Below are 27,635 nucleotides of genomic sequence, written 5' to 3' on the forward strand. Positions count from 1 at the left end.
TCCAGGTAAAAGATTTTATCTTTGGACTGAATGATCGGATCAATATGTGTTCGCGCTAAGTATGCGAACATGCTAAATGAAGCAATTGCCATAGCCCTGAACTATGAAGATGCCAAAGGGAACAAATCAAGTGGGTTTGTGCAGGTTGGGACTCGGTATGAGTACCCGAAGAAAACTGGGTTTAAGAAGAAGTGGATTAGCAAAGGGAGTGCTTCACAACCTAGTGGTCAAGCCAAGCAGGCGAAGCCAGTCGAGACTCCTAAACCAAGTACCACCATTGGAATGAAAAGGAAAGTAACACCAATGAAAGCCAAGTAACACCAATGGAAGCCCGGGCTTGGTCGAAGTCTTCTTTGAACCCAGAGCAAAGAGAAAAAGCGAGGAGAGAAGGCTTGTGTTTTGGATGCCTTCAACCTCATCAGTGGAAAGACTGTGCACGAAACAAGGATCGTCGGATGGCTGAGATGGTGATCTCAGAATGCGACATGGAAATGGAGGGGAGTCCCAAAGCAGAACAGATGCAGATTCAGCTAGCGGGATCTTCTCAAAGGTCAATACATGTTTTGTTATGTGTGTATGTTGCTAAGCTAGTAACTAGTGCACCTGATAATGTGCTATCAAAGCCCACAGCAACGGGATATGCAGCCTTTAACGATACGGAGTTAATTAAGATGAAAGGACAAGTAGCCAATCATGATGTCATTGTGTTGTTTGACTCAGCGTCAACGCACAATGTAATTAACTCCAAGCTTGTAAAGAGGCTGAAATTAACGACTAGTCCATCAAACTACGCATATACAATCAGAATAGCGGACGAAAGTTCAACTGAAGTATGGGACCAAGGGGTTACCCAGTTGGAACTTCGAATTCAGGACTATGCTGAGAAACTTGATTTTGAAATGACAAAGCTTGCTCACGCGGACATAGCCCTGGATAAGGCTTGGCATTCTAGGAAGAATCCAGCCATAGATTGGAAGAAGCACATTTATCAATTCAAGATGAATGATGTGCTGTATGTCTTACGAGGTGAAAAAGATATACCTCAAGGACCGTTGGTTTCCGTAATGGAAGTTCGAAAAGCTCAAGAAGAGTTTTTGTTTCTTTGTACAGCATCGGTAGAGCCGATTGATGGTCCTTCAACTAGCACTGATGTTGCCCGAAATGGAGAGATGGCCTAGCTGGCTGATCAAATAGCAGAGGAGTTCTCTGATAGTTTCAGGGATGAGTTACCTTATGGGTTACCTTCAGAGCGAAATGTTCAGCATAAGATTGAACTAATCCCAAGGGCAGAACCTGTAAATAGGCCTCCCTATATATTAAGTTTTACCAAAGAAGCGGAGGTACGAAGACAACTGGAAGAATACCTCAAGTTGGGGCAGATTGAACCCAGTTTCTCACCTTTTGCTTCGCCAGTGATATTAAAAAAAAGAAAGATGATACTTTTCGCCTTTGTATAGATTATAGAGCATTGAATAATATCACTATTAAGCACAGATATCTGATGGCTCGGATCGATGATTTGCTAGATGCGTTACATGCAACTGTAATTTTCAGTAAGATAGATCTTAAATGTGGCTACCATCAGATCCGTATTAGAGCCACGATGTGCATAAAACCGCTTTTAGAAGCAGGTTTGGACATTATGAGTTTTTGGTAATGCCGTTTGGACTTACCAATGCTCCAACTACATTCGTCATACTTATGAACGATTTACTACGTCTGTATATCGAGAAGTTTGTAGTACATTTTATTGACGATATTCTTGTGTTCAGTAAAAGTATTGCTGAGCATCACGAACACTTAAGAATAGTGTTCAGTACTTTGAGAAAAGCTAGTCTTTATGTAAATAAAAAGAAAGCTGTACTGTGTATGGTAAGACTTAAATATTTAGGATTCATTATTACTCCCAAGGGGGTAGAAATGCATCCAAAGAAAGTGGCTGCAATACTGACTTGGCCTATCCCTCAGAGTTTGACTACTTTGCGATCATTCTTGGGATTTGTCCAATTTTATCGAAGGCATATTAAAGGATATTCTGAAATCGTATTGCCATTGACTGATCTGACCTCAGATAAGGTACCTTTTATATGGGGACAGAATCAACAGGAGAGTTTTAACACCATAAAACAAGCTGTGGTCTCAGAACCAGTGTTAAAAATAGTTGATCCCCAGACACTATTTTTCCTTAAAACCGATGCAAGTGGCATTGCGATAGGAGCAGTTCTCCTCCAAGAGGGAAGGCTAGTAGCCTTTGAAAGCAAGAAGCTTTCTCCCTCTCAACGAAATTGGCCAACTCATGAATTAGAGTTGTATGCTGTTATCCATGCTCTGAAAACATGGAGACATTATTTATATGGATCAGAGTTTTATGTTGATGTTGATCATGATACTCTGAAACATTTTTGTAAACAACCTGACTTGAGAGGCCGCCAAGCTAGGTTGGCAGAACTCATGCAGGAGTTTAACTTGATGATTCGGTACCGAACAGGAAAGGATAATAAAGTTGCTGATGCGTTGTCACGCATTATGCATAATATGAGTTTCACGGTATTAGAGAGTGCTCTCATGACCGAGATTAGAGAAACTCAAAAGGTGGACGAGTTCGTCCAGAGCCTTTGGCCTAAGGCTCATGTATTCAAACCCAGGGAAAAGGGTGACCTGGCATCCATAAAAGGCCAAACTTATGCAAGATATACCTTAAGAGATGGTATGCTCAAGAGAAATGGCAAGATAGTAGTATCTAATTAGAATGATCTCAGGAAGAGAGTCATTCAACAATGCCATGATAGCCCATGTGCGAGACATCTAGGAGTCAAGAAAACATATGATCTCGTGAGACGAGATTTCTTTTGGCCAAAGATGAAAAGGCATATTCATGAATATGTGACATGTTGTTTTTCGTGTCAGCTAAGTAAGGGAGAGCGGGTGAAGCCACCCAGACTTTTACAACCTTTGGAAATACCACTAGGTAAGTGGGAGAGCATTTCCATGGACTTTATTGTAGGTCTGCCTACGACACAAGGTGGATATGATTCTATCCTTGTGATAGTTGATCGTCTTACCAAGATGGCCCACTTCATTCCAACTAGAGAATCTGTTAGTGTCCCGCAAGTGGCGGATTTGTTTATAAAACATATATTTCATTTGCATGGATTATCCAAATCCATAGTGTTAGACAGGGATGTCAAATTTACCTGTCATTTTTGGACTGCGGTATTTGAGACACTAAGGACTGAGTTGGGAATGAGAAGTGGGGATCATCCAGAAACGGATGGTCAGACGGAGAGAATCAACCAAATTTTAGAGGATATGCTTAGAGCATGTGTGTCATTGAGGCACCATACATGGGACAAGTGGTTGACACTGTTAGAATTTGCCTACAATAATAGAAAACATTCATCTACAGGGTTCAATGCGTTTGAGCTGAACTATGGTTATAGACCAACAAATCCAACTACAGTTGAAGTACCTCAGAAAGTGCCTAGTGCCGCGAACTTTGTAATTCAGATGTGGGAGATACTAGCACTTGCGAGAGCTAACATCCACCAAGCTATGGATAGAGCTAAGACGTATGCAGATGAAAGTAGATCCGTTAGAGCATTTAAGGAAGGAGAAAAAGTTTTTCTCAGAGTTCCTTCGCACTCCAAGTCTTTGATTGCAGGAGAGTGTGCTAAGTTATCACCCCGACATTGTGGGCCATGGTTAATTCTAAAAAGAATAGGCAAGGTAGCCTATAAATTAGAATTACCACACGGTTGTAAGGCGCACCCAGTGTTCATGTTTCTCGTTTAAAGAAATTTTTGCATACAGGTGACTCACTAATCGAGGGTGTTGTTTTGTTTCAGGAGATAGAGGATAATGTAAGACGCAAACCAACAAGAATCTTGGACCGAGGAACAATCCAAGTACGCAATCGAAAGATACCCACGGTGTTGGTCGCATGGCATGGTTTACCTCTATCACAAGCTACCTAGAAATCCATATACCAGTTACGGAAAGTGTTCCCAAACTTTATCATCGAGGACGCTGATGCCTGAAGAGGGAAGGAATGTTACACTCAAGTCGAGGTAACATGACCTCGGAAGGGTCAGTCGACCTTTTCCTTTAAAGGATCAATGTTTGTATTATATTTTTTTGGGCTTTACGTAAATGATCAGAAAGGAATCAAAGTCAAGGTCCTTGGTGAGGGTGATATGACACTAGACTAGGTGGATCTAAGGCTAAGGGGTCTCAATGCATTAAATGTGCCAAGGGGCAAATGATTTCAATGATATCCCAAGAGAGGGGTAAATGATGCATTTAGGAGATACCGTAAAATGTAGACATGTGGCATACTAGATCTATCTAGGGAATTGGGACTCGTTGGAATTTGACGTAAAATGTAGACATGTGGCATACTAGATCTATCTAGGGAATTGGGGCTCGTTGGAATTTGACAAGCAGGAACTTTCACGTAAGGTATTCTGTGAGTTTGCTACCACCGAGGTTGGCTGGGAGGAAAGTATGTGCCTATGCCCGTGATTGTGAAGAGAAAGTTAGGCATTACAGATTTATACGTATCAGTTCCCTTCATGTCTTCTACCATCAAACATAGCCGCTTCTCAGATAGCAGCTGTGTAACCATTTTCTCAAATTGCAGGGTAATTTAGACCCATGTTAGGACACTATGGCAAAGAAGGGAAGAGGAGCAAGGTCACTCAGAAAAAAAAGCACTGCAAAAGTGGATTCCTTTGTATTAATTTATTCATGATAAGCCAGCTGCAATCCTCCAAGGATTACCTCGAGAATTCGGAAGTGTGTTTTACCTCTGCTTTCATCTCATAAGCTCCATTTATTCTTAACAATGCCCTTGTTGTTGCCCTCTCCCCTCATGAAATGCAATATTTTTCTTCTCTCCTCCTTTTGCCTTGATGAGATCGATTTTTATGAAGACATTTGAGCATTTTAGAACCCTGACGGTTTCTTAGGATGGTGGACCTATCTTCTCTTCTATGTAGTCATTAGTATCATCCTCTCCTCTCATCTTCTCTTGTTTTCTAATGCTACTGGAACCTTCACTATTGCACGCAGTACTCACCTACACATAAAGCCTTATGCATCACCCCGTACATTCTTCGAGATTTGTGTGGTTATTATATTGTTGACCTTCTAATAATATCGCACGCGCACACGTACACACAATTTATTAAAGTCTTCAAAAAGACCGAAGCACAATTTATTGAAGTCTTCAAAAGGCCGAAGGGTCTATGAGACTGAAAAAACAGGAGGTTGAGGGGCAAAGGGAGCAACCGTGCCATGAGGAGAAAGGAGGGAGACATGGAGAAAAGGTGAGAGAGCAGCTATAAGAACACACACACACACACACACTCTCTCAAACCGAATCTAATAAGCCCAACATAAGCTCACACGAACAACCAAATTTTCCAACAGTGTCTTCCTCAATCACTACGTCTCTATTGAAGTTCTCTACCTTACCTCCTCAATCTACAACCGCTTCTCCCCAACTGTTGTCTATTCCGCCTCTCTTTCAGATCTTTCTCATCAATAGCCAGTCAAAGCGCAATTCTCAATAGAGAATTCAACCAAGGGTGAATTAAATCTAAAGGCCCCAGCACTTTTGGTAAGCACTCTTCCTTTCGAGTTGAATGGGTGGAGCATCTAAACGGGCATCTGCACCGAAGACAATTACAACTAAACATAAAAACACTAGTACAAAGTGTCTAAGTCCATGGAGAAGACGGAAGCCGTCGTGTGGCATCACTATGGTGGTCCTATGTATGCTAGTAGAAGATTCAAGTCTAGGAGAGGCTCTGGTGATGTACGGGGCTGTAGCAGCATAAAACCCTTGATAAAGCACTAGTAACGGTAAGCATGCATGGTCCATTATGGTCTCCTAGTTGTGGCCTTGCGTCGGACAACTGCCACTGTCACACCCGTCAAACCATCTGCTGATGGGTTTATCATATCTCTCTTATGGGTTTATCATATCTGTGCATCAACACGCTGATGGGTTTATCATATCTCTCGCTCCAAACCTCACCTACGCAATCTCCCTAGGGCCTGCTAGTTCGTGCCATCCGACCAGAAAAACTCAGTGAACGCACTTTGAGTGGAATCTGGCTGAGCACCCTAATCTCGTCTATGTACCTTGAGTAGCTGGTCTCTGTGTGTCATACGGCCTTGTGAATGAAAGTCGCCAAACATCCCCAGTCCTAGTGAGACAAGAGGCTGGAGAGGGATCCGAACCCTCCCTAGATCTCATAGTTACACAGAACATCTGAGAGCAAAATGCTCCTTTGACTGAATCTCCTATAGATCACATAGGATGCAAATGTGTCCCTCTCTAGGCATGCCCTCCACCTATCCAATCTCAATTATAGCCAGTGCATGGAAACACCAAAACTGCTCAATCATAACCCTCAAAGAATGGAGGACGTGGATAATAGTGTATCGTCTCTGCCTTATGATGTTTAGTCTCGAACTTGAGTTGATGGCGTAAAGCCTTACACTGATCATTGTACCACCTATTGCAAGGTATTGAGCTAAGGGGTGGCAAGCAGGTGGAGCATATACCTACAGATACTCGAGATATCCTTGTCTCTTCTAGATCAATATCTGGCAATAAAAAATAGTCATCTCGAAAATCCAGAAGTGATACTTGGCACGTACCCGTCCTCGAGTTGAAGTCCCCAACAAAGAGGACTTCCCTGCGGCTTAAGAAATCCATTATGTCTGGATGCAGGGCTGCATGTAGTGTAGTCAGCCTCCTCACATAGATCTCCAGCAAAGTGTGAGGTCTAAGGGACGAAGTAGCATACTGCAATAGAGAAGGCCTGTCGAGAGAGGCGTTGGATCTGAATCCACAAAAATCTAGAATGTGTCGCGCCTCTCAACAGAGATCATCCTAATGAGAGAATATTTGTATAGTACAGCTGATCCACATACTCCACCGGTCTCCCAATCTCATCTCGCTATGTTCTCTATCCACTGGCTACAAGCAAGGGCATTCCCAGCTTTGATGGGTCTCTATGTAGAAACCTATATCTCGTCCCTTGTAAGATTATGCTCATACCACCGGTCCCCTATGTAGGAGGACCACCAAATTTGACAGCTGCACCTTTTGGCCTGCCATGCTTTTCCTCTGTCAGCCTTCTGTGTGCTGCCCACATGGCAGCCTGTTTGCTGCCCATGTGGCAGCCCCTTTTGCTGTCCTGACCTTGTGAGGTGCTGCCCATGTGGCAGCCCCCTCTCCTCTTTTCTCATCGGCACATGCCCTAGGTCTCCCCCCCCTACGCACACACAAAAGCAATGTCACGGAGACGTGAAGTTATGAACCGTGATTAACTTTGGCTTAGGGGGCTAGCCCAAGGGAAGCGACACTTCCCAGAAGTCCCTAGGTGCACACACTAGGCCTACTTGCTAGGGGCAAGGCAAGGTTTAGAGGGGTCTTAAAGTTAGGCCCAAGGAAACCAATGTTTCATTGGTTAGAAGGGGTTACGATTTTAATGTGAGGGGCAAACCAATGTTTCATTGGTTTGCAAGGGTTAGAGCATTAATGAGGGGGCAACGTGGCAGCCCTCATGCACACCTACCCTCTTCCTCTCCTTCCAAGGCAAAAAGCGAGATTTTGGACGTCGGTTTTCTCTCTCTCTTCTTTCATGCATCCCAAGGTGAAGGGGGCACGCCGTACGAAGTCCAAGGAAGGCTTGACTCCTTGCATTTTTGGCTTGCACACATCTCAAGGCATTCCGTACTGCTGTACGGACTCCAAGAACGGCATTTAAGGTGTCCATACCTGCTGTACGGTGCTTTCAATGCTGCTGTACGGACAGAACTTTTGATTGGCACGTGAGCCAAGGTGGCTAAATTGCATTAATTGCTGGCTGTACGGAAGAGGTACACACCCCATGGCTGATTGTACAGAGCATTCATCGCTGCTGTACGGAACGGGCCTGCTGTACGGATCAGTTAGCATGCATCCCAAGGTGTGGTTATTGCTGTACGGACTGTTTTCATACAGCCCAAGGCTGTTTTGGCTGTTTGTATGGCCCATTTAGACTGCCCAACGCTCTTTGCTAGCTGCTCACCTTCTCTCTTCTGCCCGTGATCCTCCTGCTCTTTCTCTCCCTCAGATTCCAGCCCGTTATCTCTCTCTTCCTTCCCTTCTCCTAGCTGCCAGTTCCTCCCGCTAGCCACTACACTGGATGTGCTGCTTCTAGAGGTGTTTCAGAGCTGGATTGAAGTCAGTTGAAGCTGGTTTGAGTTCTCTTGTCGCTATCCTTTTCATGTGATTGCATTTGGAGATTTTTGGGAAGTGTCTGGATGCCTGGTCATTAACAGTTGGTTACAGTCTTTGTGGAATGCTTGGATACTTTTACAGTTGGTCATGGACAAATGGTGAATGCCTTAGCTTTGCCTTGGCACTTGGGTGCTAGTGTGTGCACTAGGATGGAATGCAGGTTATAGCCAAGGTTTGGCTTGGACAGTGGAATTGCCCGTGGGGCAGAGCACAAGGGAGAGCCCTTGTTATATGTACCAATTTCATTCCTAAAGAAATAAATAAATACCGGAAGGGGCGCCAAGTGTTTGGGGCCATTGTGGTGTCTTGTACTTGGTTTCATTGAGCAGGGGCACTCTAGCCTCCATCCAGTTATTTCTCAAATTGTTTTCTAAGTGGTGTTGTTTAAGTGGTTCGAAATGATGCAATGAGGCTGTGAATAATGAATATGCAATGCAAGTTATGGTCTACTGCCCTTTAGGAAACTGAAGGCCGGTTACGAGTAACTTGACAACTATTTGCCTTCTGGCTCAAAGGTTCTCAAGAAAGTATTACCCAGAATGCTGGCAATGCACAGAGCTTTCTCCAGGGGCCCCCATCAGCCCCTCTCATTTCCAAAAACTTTTTAAGCCTGACCTGGAAAAATGTATCCACACCCAACTAGTTATATGAGAAGACCTGCATAGCAACAAACAGGGTCCAATTTGGTTTACACAAGATTTGGCACCAACGCCATCCTCTAAAATATCCAACTAGGACACACAGGCTAAAAATTTAAGAACCAAATCAAGGGAAACCTCTGGAAATATTGTTGTGAGATGATTCTCCCAATCGTTGATTGTAGCCCTATCTCCAGGTAAAGCTGGTAGTTTCCCATTCATAAAATCCTATACAAAATGTATAACCACAGCAGATATACAATAAGCATACAAGGATTGAGCATCAACTAGATAGCGCACTGTACAGCATGCAATAATTCAGCAGAGGCATTAGTTGAAGGGATTCAATAATCTCACCTAATTGTTACACCTAAACTGAAACCGATCTTCATTTCAAAACCTTACCATGATATCACTCAACAGTGCAGAAAAGATTACTTTGAATTTAATGATTATGTAATAGATGTATTCAGTTTAACTGAGACATCAGCCAGCACTGCTCATCAGAGACAAACCATCTAGTTACCAAAGGCTAACATATCTCTTAGTTACTCTGTCTCACCTTTCTGAGAACAAAGTAACCTACACAATCAAGCAAGCTGCCTACTTTGGCTCCCCCAGTACCAAGAAGCATGCACTGTTGCATCACAATAGCCTCTAGGTACCCTTAACAAACAAATGATTTTGCACCTGAATGCTAAGGTGTTTTACACATACGACAACTTCAGAGGACTTCAACTGCTCATCATACAACAATGGCTTGCAACAAGATGACTCCTTGAAATCAATATCATATCAAAAATATGTAAAAGTGCAGAAGGTAAAACTTCCTTATCCTGCATCTTTGACTTTATGTACATAACCTTACCCACATTAGCCAATGGCTCTTCCCGTGGAACATATCTGCTGTTTAGATGCAGCAGTCAAGTTCTATGAAAACTATGCATACAAAGTAATGGAGATTCATTTCAATTACAAACATTTATATTTGAAAGTCAATTTCTGTGGAAAAGGATTCGGAAAATACTCTGAACGACATGCCAGAGCAGTCCACATATCGCTTATTCCGATAGACAAAGTACATGGGAACATCCAGAGCATAATCTACATACTTCTCAAATCTGCACAGGTTCAGAGTGTGAATCAACAAACCCCTCATCCTAGAATACCCATGAAAGGAAAACAACAAAAAACAAATGACCTTTCAAACTTTTCAAGGCAGAAATTGGCATATTCCCAACATCTTCAAGTTCAAAGACAAGGCCAAAAACACACACAAAATAATGAACACGTCCCAAAATCATCATGTTGAAACCCAAACAACAACAACAATATTAATACTAATAGTTTAAGGCTATGATAGTAGCCCACACGGTTACACAGACTACCTCCTTGGACATCCCCACGAGCTTTATGGTTCCCAGCAACAGGTGAATCTGTACTTACACACATACACACAAATATTTACGCTAGAGCACTCATAGACACATCCACGCATGCACACACGTCTGATAAGCACACATGTCCTGGCTATACCTTGATTAGCATAGCCGCTACCATAAAGGTACATCCATTGGCCTGCCTGTTGCAGGTCTGCCAAACTCACTGCAGTTCTGCCAACTGACAGTCAGCTCTCCTGCCACCTACAGGCATATTGATGTGTGCCCCTGCCCACTGGAATCAATGTGCAATTTCCCAGCCCTCTGGCCCTGCTGCTGTCCTGCCCCAGCCTAATAGCCATAGCAATGGACACTTGGCTGGGGAATATCCAGCACCACAACCAGCACAATCTGTTGCTGCCCACATGGCAGCCTGTCTGCTGCCCACATGGCAGTCGTTACTGCTCCCTCTTCACGTGCCAAAATGGCGCAATACTTGCCCATATTAGTACATGTATCAAGCCCTATTATGGGGCTAACAGGCGGGGCATTGACCCTATTTATCCAACCTCCCCTCTCAATAATACACTGTGTTGCAATACCCACCCTGTCGAGAAGCGCTTCATCAGCTTCCTTGCAGAAGCTTTCAAGAACAAGTCAGTGAAGTCCCCATCATCTGGTCCTGTAACCTGCACCTCCAGTGGATAAGGACTTTCAAGAATTATCCTCACCTTCTTGTCACGTACAAGGAAGCATTCTACATGCACAAGTTCCATCCTCAGCAAAAAGGGATATCATAAGAATGCTCCAGCCCATGGACAAGCTATTAGATCTGACATCAGCTAGAGGGATTCAACATAACACATTTTCAGCAGAAGCTGATGTCATGGGCATGCTCCAGCCCATGGGCATGTTGTTTGTTAGATCTGACATGGGCAAAGGGAGCGGGTACTGGAGGAGGGACGCTACAGCAGCAAAGAGCAAGCTTCAGCCAGCTACCAGGACCAAGAGAAGGGACCAGCAGGTCCTCATATAGACCAAGGTCTGGTCAGGTCTGTAAAAAACCAAAAGAACCCACCAGTATGAGACGAGGCACGCATCTGGCCCTCTCCACTCGACCCTACAGGAAGAGTCTTCATCCTCAGCAAGCAGCCCCAAACCCCCTCGGTTCATCACTTGTAAACAATGAACCCCCCCCCCCCCCCAAAAAGGCCGTGCAGGCGCTCGGGAGGGGGGGGGGGGGGGGGGATTTATCATCCATACCTTTGTTATCAGTAGGAAATACCTTCTGCATAACCTAAACCTACGGTCTCTTTAAAAACAAAACCATAAACATGAAATGCAAAACTGTAGCATTGAAATAAGCCATCCATAACCGACACCAGGGAATACCCAAAGTCGTCATCAAAAACAAAGGGTAGCATGCCAGTTCGATTTTTGTCTACATCCTTCCATATTTCACTGCAAGACATATCAATCAACACATTCATGTAAGACTCAGAAAATGCAATGGTAGAGCAAAATCTTTTTCGAAGAGTCCCCCATCCACTTAATCAAATCCAAAGAATAATGGTTATATAAAGCGTTTCTGTTTTGTCAACAGAATAGCCGGGATAGGTGAAAAAGTGTAACGCCGATATAAAAGGCAAACCAAAATGGTGAAAATTGTGTAGTTATAAACATGATAAAATTGGAATAATAAGCTACCTTCTGAAGCTTAAAAAACCATTGGGCTTCCCTTCTGTAAAAGGAGAGTTGGCAAAGAGTGCTGTTGCAATCTAAAATAGCCACAGAGAAAAATAAAAAGACCTTTACAGGAATGCAATACTCATCAATGCACCCCAAAAAATCTAATTTAATTCAAATCTTATGTACTGAAGTACATTGTACACTCGTACAAGATAACCAAACCAATAAAAGTGATAACATACAAGGCATGCCATAGAATAGAGGCCAAGTCACTCACAGGCTGTAATGCAAGTCCAACTCGAAATTTCTGGATCATATCTTCCTCAGAACTAAAATCCAAGTTGACCTGTACCATACACATAATTTCACAAGAAATTGTCACAATACAGCAGGGAGTAAATACCCCTCAGGATGTCAGTCAAGAACCATCTATTCCCTAGCATGGCCTGTACATGAAATTGTCACAATACCACAGTCTATGCCCTAGCATCAGACTTGACAGTGAATCATCTAATCTAACTACACAGACTGATGAAGATCTCCACATGGTTTCAACTTAATTAGTTAATATTGATAACATGTAGATCTGGTTTTGGACTGTCAAAACATGGGTACTGCATGGCCTATCAAACATGGATGTTACAGGCACTGCAATATGTAGCTTCATCAGATGTAGAATACATCCAGTCTTACAAGTTAATTTTCTGTAAAACAAAGGTAAGAAGAAAAAGAGCAATGTCTGTGTGTGTGTGTGTGTGTGTGTGTGTGTGTGAGAGAGAGAGAGAAAGAAAGAAAGAAAGAAATTCTATTAATGTCCACGAGAGACCAACAGGTCTATGGGATAGCACAAAACCAACTAATACATCAGCTTAGGAAGGGCACATGGCAGCTCCCATAGAGTGCAAAAGCAGCTCTATTTATTTAGAGTACCTACATGACTGTTTGGATCATGATACAGACCTCGAGGGGGGCTCATGCTTCACAGCTTGTGAAGGCCACCAAGTACTCCTGGGAAGAACCACATCAAGAAACTTTTACCTAAGAAAAGGATCAATCAGCTCACAAAGAGGCAATAACATCAAAGCCGACAAAAGGCCCCAGTTGCTGAAAGAAGAGATGAAGCCTGAGGAGCAGCAGCAATAATGATGGCATAATCTAAGAGCCATAAACTTCAAAATCACAGTTCAGTGAAGGTCCATGCTTACATCTAGCTACATCTGAGGAATCAGAAGTGTGCTTTCTTTTAATCTGCATATCATTGAGTGCTTGCTAAGTTAGTGTCTGCTGCTTCTAGACATAGGATTCACGTCACTGAGGACTTCAAACGTACCTGAACTGTGCATGTTCGAAACATCATATCATGCCCATGGGTACCCACTTTCGGCATGTAGTTGCGCATGATCTGGTATCTGCCCTGCAGAGTATTCATGCAGGTGATATTTCAATTTTTAAAAATAAAAGGAACCACCTTTAACAAGGCACACCTACTTGCAGCGTGAAAACAGAAAAAACTCATATAGAACAAAGTTGGCAAAGTCAAAGGCAAGGAAACAATAAATACAAACCTTGGGCATTATTGGAATAGCATCAACAGGCAACTTGGGATGAAAACCAATTCCTAAAAAGCCAAGCCCCATCTCCTCTGTCACTGCTTTGACCTAAATGCATCAACACCCTAGTCGTCAAAGGATAGTTCTGTCTGTTTGCAAAGCACATTTCACAAAAACCTTTCAACATAGACTACCTGATATAAATGTGAATTGACCTCTGCACATGTTTGGTGCAGTGTCTCGAGAGGAGCACCACTTAGTTCAAACTGGCCACCTGGCTCCAAGGACACACTCTGTCCATTCTGCTTCCATGACACACACTACGTTCAGGTAGTATTCACAAAAAATAATTTTCCTTCTCCCACTAGACCTACTTAATCCCCTAGCTGTGAGTAAGGATTAGTTCTGAAATTGTTTCGATTTAGTGCAAAGCAAAGAGTCTCCAGGACTTCCTACCTGTTTTAAACCAATTATGTGACCGTCCTCAGTTACTCTTTCCCAGGCGAACCGTTCTGCAATGCTCTCCAGCAGCTGTGAGATCTGTTCATAATTCATTGGTTTCAATGTTCCCAATTCAAAACCGAACTTTTCATGCTCTGTTCCTATCCTGCATGCAGAAATTGGGATAAAAGTCTCAATTCTGCATTACATTCGCTGCAAGCATCAAAGACTTCTCCTAAGGAAACTTCCAAAGAAACCGTGCAGACAAGCATATTCACCCACGAGTAACAGAATTCCTGAAGTACAACTATGACCAATCAGAATTATATTGCAGGCATTGAGCATCTCAGTAATTGGAAACATCACAAATGCGCGTGATCACTTACTAGCACCATATATTACAGTCAACTTCGACTCTCTAGCGCCCCTTGTAACATCAACTAGCTAATTTCCGCTAGGACAAACAAATTATCAACTACTTATATGAGCTCGCCACACGTGTTGACAGGCCCCCTCTCACCAACACTTTCATAGATAGCCTAGGAGGGGAGGGGTCCTAGCAAGGTCAATCTAATGAAACACATTAGGGACATTCAGAATAACTCAGAAGTAATTAGCCGAAAACATCTGCTATTTAAGTGATATTCATCCAGAGGTTGCCATAAGAGCGACAGAAAAGGCCACTGAGACGTAGATTTTGTTGCTTAAGAGTACCGCTCTACCTTACGTGTCAACAAGCGCGAAGGTGCAAGGTCTTTTAAAGGCATGTTTTCATATGTATTCAGTAGAAAACAGAACTTACACAAAACCAATGACACTGTCTGCGCGGCAAACATAATTCAAGATTTTAAGTTCAATACAGCTTTCCAAATTCTTACCTCCATTTATGCTTGGGCTTGCATCCAGATGATAAAAAATTTATGAGGTCCTGCCTAGTTAACGGTTCAGCTGCAACAGCTAATTCTTCCGCTGGGGCGCTAGCAGTAATAACTGAAGTCCGTCGGCGGCTTTCCCAAGTAAGGTTGGAGCAACTTCTTCCGCCTTTCACAATGCATCCTTTGTTCCAACTTGGAAAGGTACGCTTCGAATGTTTTGTGACTTCAACCATTGAGAAAAGAGCAGGCTGACCAGTGCGGACCTCCATTATCGGAACCATTTTGTTCTGAAGGACACTAAGAATTTGTATACAGAAGGAACCGAAGCGCAGAACGATCAGCGAGCTACATAACCAAGGACATTCCGAATGCGATCTCCAGCGGCAGATGAAAACAAATGGTGCACCGGGGAAGCAAACGAGCCTGATTTTGAAGCGTTTACAACCATGAAGGTGCACCAAAAAGATCCATGCGACGAATCGGTCGGAGTGATTGCTGAAAATCTGAAAAGATGGAGAATCCTGAAGCAAATTGAAAGGTGGAGAGATGCCGTCAAATCTTGCAGAAAGCTTGCGTACGATGCACAGATTCTTCAAAAGAACGCACAAGAAAGCGATCAAAAGTTTTTTGCTTCAATCCTGCTGATGAGCGTGCTGACGCTCGAATTTTTTTTCTCGAATTTTCTAATTTCGTGCGCATATCCACTCCCCCTTTTTTTTTTTTAATTAAGAATTCCCCGCCCTGCATCTACGTGGCATCTCTCGGTGGACGCCTCTCCTTCCCGGCTCATTTTCTGTTGTCGGCCCCACCACCCCCTATCTAGATGCATCACCTCAGGACGAGTTTGGTGTTTTTTTTTAATTAAGAATTCCCCGCCCTGCATCTACGTGGCATCTCTCGGTGGACGCCTCTCCTTCCCGGCTCATTTTCTGTTGTCGGCCCCACCACCCCCTATCTAGATGCATCACCTCAGGACGAGTTTGGTGTTGCGTCCAGAGACGGAGGATTGCTTCTCTTGTCATTCATACAGCACTACAACTTCCCGCGTAGGATTGCTTCTCTCATCATTCATTGCTACATACAAACCACAACTTCACGACGGAAGGTTACTAGCCATTGCAGCCCGCCAGAAATTTGTATTGGCCCTGTGCATGGGCATGGTGGGTTGCCGGACACGCTTTCCTTCTGCCCATTCTTGGCAAGTTCATGGGCAAGGGGGGTTGCCAAACACGCTTTCCTTTCATTGATCCTTAACTGATGCATGGGCAAGGGGGGTTGCCCAACACACTTTCCTTCCGCCGGACATGACTATGGTCAAGTTGTTTTGTGCCTCGTCAATCAACACCCCTTTTTCATGGATGGCATTCGCCCCGTCTAAACCCAACCTAATTTCCTAGGAGCATAAATGAATTCTCCGAACCCACCTCTTCGAATGAGAGCCAATTGGTAAGTTCACCATACGAACCCACGTCAAGGGAGAATGTTCAAATCATCCACTATGCATTAAACTTCCACCCCATGGGTCTAAGGTAGATCACTCATTATGGTTTAGATCAAAAATGCATAGTAACTCCGAAGTTTGTCTTCACAATGACCTAGACCAAACACGTTGAAAGTTTGTAAGCAACAAAGTTGCATCATCATTCCACATTAATGACCTCATAATCTCTTTTCCACTGCCTATATCCCAATCTTCCCTACATGGATGCATACTTCTTTCCCTCTTTTAGGAAGTAAGGAGTACATCACCCACTTTTAGGGAGTATGGAGTACATTGGCTCGCCCACTTTTAGGAAGTACTTTAGCTTGCCCTCTTTTAAAAAGTACACTCATTTATTAGGTATGTGTGGATCATGGTAAGCCATGAGGAAGATTCTACTCATGAGTTCCTTTTAAGGGGAAAAACTTTTATAAATGGAGGAATGGAGGCCTACAAGCTAAAGACCAAATATTCCACTTGCATAGCCCTAGAAGGTGGGAAGCTCAGCTGTTGCTACCAACGTAGTGACCCAATAAGATATTTCCGGTAAAGAATGAAGTCTTTCTCATCTCTTAAATTGTCCTTATTGTTAATGTGTGTGTGCATGTGGGAGGGGAGGGAGGGCAAGTAAAACAATAAGAGGAGATGCTACGAGCTAGTAATAAATAAGTAGACAAGCCTTTACTAAGACGGTAATTAATAGATGATGAGCAAATAATTATTGCTAGGAGTGAATGAAGCCTTGGTGATGGAGCTTGATTTCAAAAAGGGTTGAAATAGTGATCATCCTATAAGAGTGGATCCATAACCATGAACATCGAGCCTTGGCCATGGAGCCTAATTTCAAAAAGGGTCAAAATAGTGATCATCAATGGATCCATAACCACGAAGATGGGAATCTACAACTTGCTAAAGACGGATGTTGATGCTCCTAATTATAGAGTGTATAACTTTATGGGTCACAAAGACAATATTTAGAAATGGGGCCATGATAATAACCTTTTGCTGATTACATTTATGAGGCGTAATATTTAGAAGTGGTCACATGACCATGACCATTTTGTTGTTGTTTTACATTCCCACAAACTTCCACATACTATCAGAGCACATCCTAGGGGCTGAATAAAATTGGAAAAAGGGCTCTAACCTTCCTAGGAACCCCTATCACGTGGATGAGAAGAAAGCTGACCTTGGCACAAGATCGATTTCAAGAGAGTCATCAAGGCAATTCCCTCCCAAAGGATATTTGTCTTAACATTGTCTTACCAAGCCCTTTCATCATTTTCTTGGGTGAATCTAAGAGCATGTTAGAATTGCTTTAAACCTAATACTTGGCATAATCAAATGAATGCATATCAAGGTGATTTATCACTATTGTTCGTTAATCTTGTTTCAAAGTTGTGGCTATGTCAACCTATGCGAAAACATTTTTCAATACCATTATCGTTTGCTTAATGGTTGGTCAACATTTTTGTGAAGGCTACTCAGATTCAGATCTCAATATTCAATTTATATCTATAGGGTCTACATTGGCATGCTCCATGTGTTACATGCAATTGATTGCATGATCTGGTGCATTGAAATTAATGGCTTACTTCAACATAGGCTAGAAGGTTTGATCATGAAAGTGGATGAACAATATTCAAGTATGTTGATGATGCACCCTCGGCTTGCGCTTGAAGCTGTTCTAAACTACCAACTACTGAGAAAACAAAAAAAAAAAGTATGTTGATGATGCCCTTGAAAAAGAAGGGAGGACAAGGAAAGGTGGTCGAGGAATTGTGGCAGACAATATTCAAGTATGTTGATGATTTTGTTTCAAAAGAGCGAGGTAAAGTATAGGTGGTCGACTAGTAGATTTTGTTGTCATACAAAAGGATTAGTAATAAATTCTTTGTCGAAGAGGTGTTTAAAGTGTCTAAATGTGATTATTGGACAATGGACTTGCAAGGAATCTTTGACATATTAGAGTTTAGCTAGTAGAATCTTAGCCCTTAGTTATCCAAATTGGACTTGACTTTTAAATATCAAAATATGCAAACCAACCTAAAGAAAATATTTGCAATTTATAGGGTAATTCTTGGAGCATTCAATCAATGTGCATACATTCAGTTAATTATTTCAATTGTTTAAGCTTAATTGTAAGCTTGTCGACCTATTCCTCTCTTAATCCCTTTAGCTCGATTAATAAGTTACATTTATATCTCCCAATCAAAAGTGTTTTCCAATAAGAGAAGATTCTCAAAGCCATGGACTTTGTTTAATTAATTATGCTTTGAATTGAATGATGCAAATATCAAAGTACAATATAATAGAATATGCTACATCATGGTAAACTGGTGGTCATACATTGGCATACATCTTTAAAGATGATTTTTGTACCATAGTTGCCTCTCCTTGTTGTTTTAGCTCGTCATGCTAGCTCAAAGAAGGCTCAAAACCCATTTTGAACTATGAGCCTTGGGATTGCACTCATTTATGTGTTTTTTCTTGGTTTTCTATATTATTAAATAAGAGCATAGACAAGCATGAATTTCATAAAGACATCTAAAACTATGCCTTCTCTTCTACTTTTTTGTGTTTATTTAAAACAATTTGAGAAAGCATTAACTATCATGTAGCGCACTAAATTGTTATGAGAAAACTATATTTATGATAAGAATAGACATATGCAAGGTATTATATGGGGTCTCTTTTTTATCCTCATTACGATATGCAACAGGTACACCTCATGAATAAATTCTTATTAAATACAAATGGGGAAGAACCAAGTGGTGGAGGTACTCGTGAATTGTTCCAAAGGGAACTAACCAAGCAATGACTACACAGATTAGTGCTATGCTCCAAGAGTGGAAAGATTTTCTAAAGCCTATGTATCCAACTATTCAAAATCATAAAGCCTCTAAATACATGACTCAATTGGTCAAATTCTTGGATAATCCTAAAAACAAATTGAAAATCTAACATAATTGCGAGCCCTCTCACTCCTTTGCATCAATAGCTTTTTCTTTCATTTACCACTTTGATGATCATTATAAATTTCCCCTTGTTTTCCACCATATGCAAGATATTATATGGGGTCTCTTTTTTAGCCTCATTACGATATGCAACAGCTACACCTCATCAATAAATTCTTCTTAAATACAAATGGGGAAGAACCAAGCAATGGAGGTACTCCTAAATTGTTCTATAGGGAACTAACCAAGCAATGACTATACAGATTGGTGCTATGCTCCAAGAGTGGAAAGATTTTCTAAAGCCTACATATCCAACTATTCAAAATGACAAAGCCTCTAAATACATGACTCAATTGGTCAAATTCTTGGATAATCCTAAAAACAAATTGAAAATCTAACATAATTGCGAGCCCTCTCGCTCCTTTGCATCAATAGCTTTTTCTTTAGTTTGCCACTTTGATGATCGCTATAATTTTCCCCTTGTTTTCCACCATATGCAAGATATTATATGGGGTCTCTTTTTTATCCTCATTACGATATGCAATAGCTACACCTCATCAATAAATTCTTATTAAATACAAATGGGGAAGAATCAAGCGATGGAGGTACTCCTAAATTATTCCATAGGAAACTAACCAAGCAATGACTACACAGATTGGTGTTATGCTCCAAGAGTGGAAAGATTTTCTAAGGCCTATATATCCAACTCTTCAAAATGACAAAGCCTCTAAATACGTGACTCAATTAGTCAAATTCTTGGATAATCCTAAAAACAAATTGAAAATCTAACATAATTGCGAGCCCTCTCGCTCCTTTGCATCAATAGATTTTTCTTTAGTTTGCCACTTTGATGATCATTATAATTTTCCCCTTGTTTTCCACCTTCAAGTGTAAGAGTGTTGTCCAACTCAAGAACACAAGGAAAAATGAATTGTTAAGGGAGGCATTAAGAATGAGTTCTTTATCAAAAGCAAGGTGGCCATTCACATGGCACCCTTTAGAAGTCTATAGAGTCTATCACATGTTGCTATTCCCATGGTTCAAATAGAATACTAAAATCCAGAATTGTAAAGGGAGGCATTAAGAATGAGTTCCTTATCAAAAGCAAGGTGGCCATTCACATGGCACCCTTTAGAAGTCTATAGAGTCTATCACATGTTGCTATTCCCATGATTCAAATAGAATACTAAAATATAATGCATAAGTCTAGTAAAATTACTTTTGTAGCTTAAGGCATACAAGTACTTGATATTCCTTTTTTAAAAGGTCCTTTGACCTATATGTGGAATAGGTTGAACAATAAACCAAATTACCAAAAGTGAATTTTTTTCCCCTAGGCAAAGAACTTCTATTAATGTTTGAAAAATCAACCATACAAATCAACTATCCCTCAAGCAATGATTAACCAAAATTGAAATTAATATACTAGTCACTAAACCCACGTTCCATCAAGTTGCTATAAAAGTTTCAAGCATGGTATCATGCCAATAACTATCATGATATGATGTATGAAAGTAACAGTTCGATGGTTCAAAGAATCACAAGAATAAGTTAATCATGCATAATGACATATTTTGATGTTGAAATAGCGGCATATAATACTGTTATTGCCAAATAATGTAGACATATTATTGCCAAATAATGTGGACATATCCCTAGTAATGTTGAACTATTATGTGCCAAATAATGTTGTGGACATAACCCAAGCTTGTTGGTCAATTATTAACATTACCTTTCCCTTGTAGGATGGGGATCTAAAAGGAACTTCTTCACTCTTTACTATAAAGATAATCTAACATTGTGTGGATCTTGATGATGAAGTATTATGGGATGGAGCTAACGGACATAGGTGGAGCAGGAGGATTTAAAGATGAGATATCCTCCACCTTCCATCCATCTAGAGTAGGGAGTCATTTGATCATTGAAGGGGGTGTTCAAGATGAATAATGAAGCTCAAATACATGACCTCAAAATCATTCTTTACAATAGGAACATGGATGCCACACCGACTTCACCCCAGTTCCCCTCCCCTTCACCTTGTTCTCTCCTCCCATCTCACATTGGTTGCCATGCTTACATGGGTGACAGGTAGTGGTACTACCCCATCCCATCTCCCCTCATCTCATCCCCCCCCTCCCCTCGCCTCAATTGTCATGCTCACAACAATGCCCTAGCCCCTCCTCTCCACCATCACCTTACACTTCAACAATGCCCTAGCCTCTCTACTCTCCATCACCGTGCACTTCATCCCCCCCCCCTTCCCATCTCGTCCCCCCACCCTCCCCTCATGCGTTGTGCTGCAGAGTGGTACCCAACCCATCTACCCCCTATGCCCCATCCCCTCCCTCCACCTAAATCATTGTGCTTGTGGTGGGGCCCTGTTGTTCCCCACCACCCAACCTAACTACTAACTTACCTTAAGTAAACTAACATACTAAACCTAAACCCCAATGGATTGAGCTAAGTAATGTGGCTCAACATTGTCTTATAGCACTTCACATGAATAGTCCTTCACCAGCAAATTAATTGCTAGTAGAGCCTCACACAGAGATGCCATCACCACAGTGCTTGAACCCAAGAGTCTCTACAATCTTTATAAGCCATGCATTGGATTTTGAACAAATAACTTTTAGCCTTAGTAACCTAGAGAAACTGCTAAAGGAAGGACTTAGAGCCTATTCACATCATTTATGCACTTAAGATCAAGAAGAAGGATAAAATTTTCCTTTTTTTAAGAACATTCTTGTACCCTAAGTTCCTTACAAAAATTTAACATCACTTTCTCTACAATCAATATGGCAAATAGAAGACAAGATGAATATAAGATACATAAAGATGCAAATGCAAACAACATTTTCCAATGGCAATGCAAAAGTGGCAACAAAATTTGAGGAGGAATTTTGGCAGACTCAGATTTCCAAAATCCAATGGACAAGGAGACTCGAAAAGGTTTCTCTAACTCTTTAACACAACATGTCATCATGTCGCCGGTGACCAATCTGATGAGACCAAAGCAGCATGGCTCCCATGGCCTTGATCAATGGAATCTCCAAAAGGTATCTTGACTCCCTTGTAGAGGAAAGCCTATTCATGATCTCCTCTTTAATCAATTAAAAGGGAGATTACAAGATGGTCCTATCCTACAACTTGGGAAAATTAAGCGATTAAAAGAAGAAAATGCCAAAACATACCTAGGGATAATGAAGAGGGATATAGCAAAATGTACCATCTCAATGACAAGTATCTGATAAAATGTGGCAACCTAAAACATACTATCCCAACCATTAGTTGTCGTAATAAGGTGGCAAAGAGAAACAACTTTTAAAAAAAAAGAACTCCTACTTAGAAAGCAAAGATCTTGACAGATAAATGGGCATTGCCCTTCCCACAACAAGGTGAAGCAACACCTAGCACATCAACCCCCCATGCATATAGTCTCACCCTAATCCAGAAATAGAGAAGCCTAATATCAACACTAAGGCAATGGGCAAAAAGGGGATAGGAACAATTTGAGGCATACTAGTAGCAGGAGAGGCCATGGGAGTGATGCCACCCAAAATTGACATAGTGATTGAACCTCCACCCTAACCAAAGGGTGATAGATATCCATATACAAAGTCCTAATTGGATGGAGCTACTAATTAATTAGCTACCAAGCTAGAATCCCATTTGGAATCCTAGCAAGAAACTATCCCACAATGTGGGAAAATTCAAGGGATGGATTGAATGTGCACAACATTCCCCACAAGTAGAAGAAGAAGATGGGGACATTTTGGTGAAATGAGAATTGTAACTATCCCTATGGAGCATAAAGCCCATGTCCCATATCTTGCAATTGTGGATGGTGTGAGGCAAAAGCAAACATCTCAAAAAAGGATCTCTATGATGATTGTGGACTACTGGTAAGGAGGATGGCTTGGTAACACCAAGATGAAACCTTCAGGACTTGTAGATAGTGTACCAATCGAAATTGATGGAGTCAAGTTACCCATCAAATATACCATATTAGGATGTTTCCAAATGATTGACAACATAGAGATACTATTGGGCATTGATACTCCATGATTGGGGCATGGATAAGATCAAAATTCAAAATAGAGATACTGTGGTCAAAATAAATTTGGCAGTTGAAGAAATCAAACCGTTGTATCTAGGAACATTGATGACATCTCTTCTGCCATAGCCAAGCCACACATATTTTTGGCAATGAAACAACTCAATCCAATAGAAGGTGATGCCAAAGTGAAATCAATAATTTGATATATGCACTAGCAACAATAATTGATAATTGTAAGACCACATCCAATGTTGCGAGAAGTGGATGCACAAATGATACAACTAGAACCACCAATCTAGGATTAGGATTCCTAGACTAGTTATTACTACCAATGATCATGCAAAGCATGGAATGAGATAGAGATCCAAAACAGGCTACAATCGATATATATAGTGTAAACTTTGACTGGGAACTAGAAATTGAAGCGAATAATGCCACATTAGAAGGTCAAGTTTTTTATTATGATTTGGTAATTCTTCAAGCATTAAATTAGCTAATAGAATTTCCCAATCTAAACCCTCCTACACTAACAAATAGTAGGTGGTCAAGAAAACAAAAGGAAGGTGGGCAATGTAGAAAGCTAAGGTGAAACATTTCAATGATTATGAAAGAGTACAAACAAGGATGGTGGAATTGTACTTGACAAAACCCACACATGTTCTTAAGCTAGGGGGCTTGAAGGATCCTATGCTAGAAGAAACATAATTTGGAAGCCAAACTCACATAGAGAATCAATCACTAGTCTCTCTAAGTAATAAATTTTGTAAGTCTAAGCCCAATGTGAGCATGAATGTCAACACTGAAGATACAAAACAAGGAACCATCAAAACAATAGGGCAAGCACTATGAAGAACTAGCAACAAAAGTCAAGTAAGTACCTCACATTCCTATGAGGGCCTATAAGAAGTATGTGATTCCTTAAGAGCTATACAAGGTGAAACACAACCATAGCAACGACCAAACAAGAGACTTAGGGCTTATAGAAATAAATACTCTAAGGACCAACAAAGATACATAAATTGAATCTTACTATGGACAAGGAAGAAGAAAAAAATGTGTACATTGGGGATCAACTCACACAAGAGAAAGAAAATGAACTAAAAGCATTACTGATGGAATATAGGGAGTGTATGGCTTGGCCCTATAAATAAATGAAAGGGATTTCCCTCAAAGTTGTAGTAAACACCATACCTATTAGTAGGGAAAGTACCAACCCTAAAGTTTGTGGATGCTATAGGACAAATCCAAAGTATGGTATGATGGTGTGTAAGGACTTATAGATATTATATTGGATGTAGGTTTCATTTATGAAATCAAACACATTGATTGGGTATATCAAATTCTGATTATGCCAAATAAAACCTTGATGTTAAGAGTGTGTGTGAATCTCAAAAATATCAATGTTAGAGAACACTAACCCCCCTACCACAAACAAAAGTAGTTTTGAAATGAGTATCCATCTTAACAATTTGTAACTTCTTAGATGGGTTTAATGCATATAATCAAGTATAAAGCTTTCTTGAAGATCGAACAAAGACAAAATTTTCCACAAAATGGGGAATTTTTGCATACAAATTCATGCTATTTGGATCATGTAATGCCCCATCCACTTCCTAGTGGGTCATGTATACTCCGTCAAGCATTCCTAAACAAGTTTCCACAAGTCTTCCTAGATGACTCATGTATCCATTCAAGTAAAAAGGATCACTTGAAATGTCTTAAAGAGGTACTAGAAAACTGCAAAGAGTACAACATCTCGTTGAACCCTCAACTATTGATTCTTAGTCACACACGGCATTCGAGATGACATTAAGCCATTTGCCTTGGGGCACATAGTGTCTAGACATGGGATTGCTATTGACATGGACAAAATAAAATAATCATGGAATTCCCACCCCCACATCATGCTAAGGGTGAACAAGTGTTCAAGGGCCATGCAAGATACTGTAGAAGATTCATCCTTAGGTATGCCATGATTGCAAGATCCCTGTACAAGCTCATGGTAACATTCACATGGATACAAGAATGTGAGCAGACATTTGAAATCATCAAGTAGAGATCACAAACCCCATACTAATAGATCCAAACTAGAAGATTGAGTTTCATGTACATTTGGATGGTTCTAGCTATGCCATAGGAAGTGTATTATGTGAATCTAGAAAATTACAAAGATTACCTCTAGTATACTTTGCAAAAAGGAAAAACTGAACCAAACCATCATAGAAAGAGAATCCCTGGCAATGGTCTATGGTGTGAATAAATTTAGACATGATCTATTGGCCATTGGCTAGTATTTTATGTTAATTGACTAGGAATAATGGGTTAGATAATCCTCCTTAACCACAATGCTTCACAAGAAGCACAACATGTTGATTTGTACTCAGCCTTGGTAGAAGAAAGAGCAATTGTAGGTTGCTTCTTACTGACCCATGACACAGCTCCAGATCCAAGTGAGAAACAATAACCTGTCCGTGATCTCCAAATGTCCACATCTCTTGCCCAATCCGAGTCACAAAATCCAGTCAAGACGTTGCCCTTGGTATAGATGATGCCATAATCAAGTGTGTCTTTGATGTATTTCAGCACCCGCATCCCTGCCCTCCAATGGTTCTCCCGGGGCTTATTGGAAAACCTGCTTAGTACACCAGTCACAAAGCTGATGTTTGGCCGTGTGTTGCACTAGTAAATCAAACTGCCCACAAGCCTTCTATACTTCGCTTCATCCACCAGTGGTGATGAATCCTCGTTTGAGAGCCTCACATCAACCTCCATAGGGGTGCCAACTGTCTTGCACTCAGCCATGCCAAATGCCTTCAGTATCTCTCCAGCAGCATACTTCAGCTGTGAAATGAAGATCTGTTTTGGCTCTTGCCAAACTTCAATCCCCAAACAGAAATGCATCAGTCCGAGGTCTATCATTTCAAACTCTCTTCCTAGCAAATGCTTTGTCTGCAAGATCTTTTCTTCATGGTTCCCTGTTATGACAAGGTCGTCCACATAAAGGGCCATGATCATACACCTGCCTCCTCTGTAGATATACAAATTTGCATCAGATGGGCTCCTCCTGAACCCGTTTTGCAGAAGTAGGCTTCAATTCGTTGGTACCATGCTCGTGGGGCCTGTTTTAGCCTGTAAAGTGCCTTCTTCAGTTTATAGACTTTACCTTCTGAACCGGGGATCACAAAACCTGGTGGTTGTTCTACATATACCTCCTCCTTGAGATCTCCATTTAGAAAGGCAAATTTTACATCCATCTGAAACACGGGCCAACTTTCCTGTGCTGCTAAAGCCAAAACACTGCGAATTGTGGTTACTCGAGTTGTGGGAGCGAAAGTATCCTGATAATCAAAACCATGTACTTAAAGCTTCCATCTCCATCTTTCTACAGAGGTCTGTGTGAACGAGCTCTAAAGGAGCCTTTGCCCTGCTGGCCTCTTTAGGAAAGGGCTACCAATGCTGCTTGCCCATCATGCAAGCTTCACATACATCGGGCAGATCTGTACTTTCTAGTAGGTATGCAATCATTCCACTTTTATGCATCTCCTTTAAAGAACTAAGGTTTAGATGATCAAACCTCTCATGCCAAAGCTTAGTGTTGCTCACATCGGCTCGAGCACTAAAAGTTGAGAGTTTGTAGATGTCGTTGTGCCGTGTACCTTTACTAATGACCTTCCCTTGAAGATCCAAAATCTGTGCGCCATTCTTATCGAAGTGAACTTTGAGGTCCCAATCCGTCATCGTAGAAACGGACAACAAGTTCCTCTTGATATCTGGCACATAAAAAACATCGAACAACTGTTTTACCACTCCATCTGACTTGAGAGCAATCGTACCTTTTCCTTTTGCTGGACATTTTGCATCATTGCCGACTGCTACCAAGATGTCATTCCCTACCAGATGTAGAGAGGTATAGCAATCCTTCCGACTAGTCATGTGGTGCGATGCACCACTGTCAATAATCCAAGGTTCATCCGCAGGTACATGAAGTGCCTCCATGCAAATCTCCTCAATTGCTACGAACAGCTCTACTGGTACTACCTGCGCGCTGTTGCTGGACTCTTTCTTTACTTCGTTCTTCTCATTCGTTCTTCTCATCTGCAATCTTCTTCCGACACTCATTCTGCTTATGCCCTGCCTTGTTGCAATAGAAGCACTTGATCTTCTTCTTTCTCTTTTTATCATCAGAAGAAGATGGGTTACCAGAGTCCTTACCCTTACCTTTCTTTGATCCTGCCGAGAAAGCCGAATCTTCTCCAGTCGTCTTTTGACG

The 27,635-nt window shown here is 41.4% G+C and overlaps 1 protein-coding gene across 1 annotated transcript in view; it reads right to left on the reverse strand.

Moving 5' to 3' along the window:
- The window catches only part of GSH1 (glutamate-cysteine ligase), a 54,328-nt gene extending 38,861 nt beyond the window's left edge, over positions 1–15,467 (reverse strand). The window contains exons 1-12 of the mRNA XM_087381362.1: positions 15,295–15,467; positions 14,875–15,168; positions 14,012–14,162; positions 13,750–13,857; positions 13,571–13,663; positions 13,336–13,419; positions 12,283–12,351; positions 12,024–12,094; positions 11,709–11,777; positions 9,965–10,058; positions 9,076–9,165; positions 8,834–8,914 (exon numbers count right to left, since the gene is read on the reverse strand). Of these exons, the coding sequence (XP_087237488.1) occupies positions 8,834–8,914; positions 9,076–9,165; positions 9,965–10,058; positions 11,709–11,777; positions 12,024–12,094; positions 12,283–12,351; positions 13,336–13,419; positions 13,571–13,663; positions 13,750–13,857; positions 14,012–14,162; positions 14,875–15,152 (1,188 nt within the window). The 5' untranslated portion in view covers positions 15,153–15,168; positions 15,295–15,467. The remainder of the gene's footprint in view (positions 1–8,833; positions 8,915–9,075; positions 9,166–9,964; positions 10,059–11,708; positions 11,778–12,023; positions 12,095–12,282; positions 12,352–13,335; positions 13,420–13,570; positions 13,664–13,749; positions 13,858–14,011; positions 14,163–14,874; positions 15,169–15,294) is intronic.
- Positions 15,468–27,635: the final 12,168 nt, after the last annotated feature.

Source organism: Dipteris shenzhenensis, chromosome 11, assembly GCF_047967505.1.
Source record: "Dipteris shenzhenensis isolate YYH24624 ecotype China chromosome 11, Dip_SZ_1.0, whole genome shotgun sequence".
NCBI lineage: Eukaryota > Viridiplantae > Streptophyta > Polypodiopsida > Gleicheniales > Dipteridaceae > Dipteris > Dipteris shenzhenensis.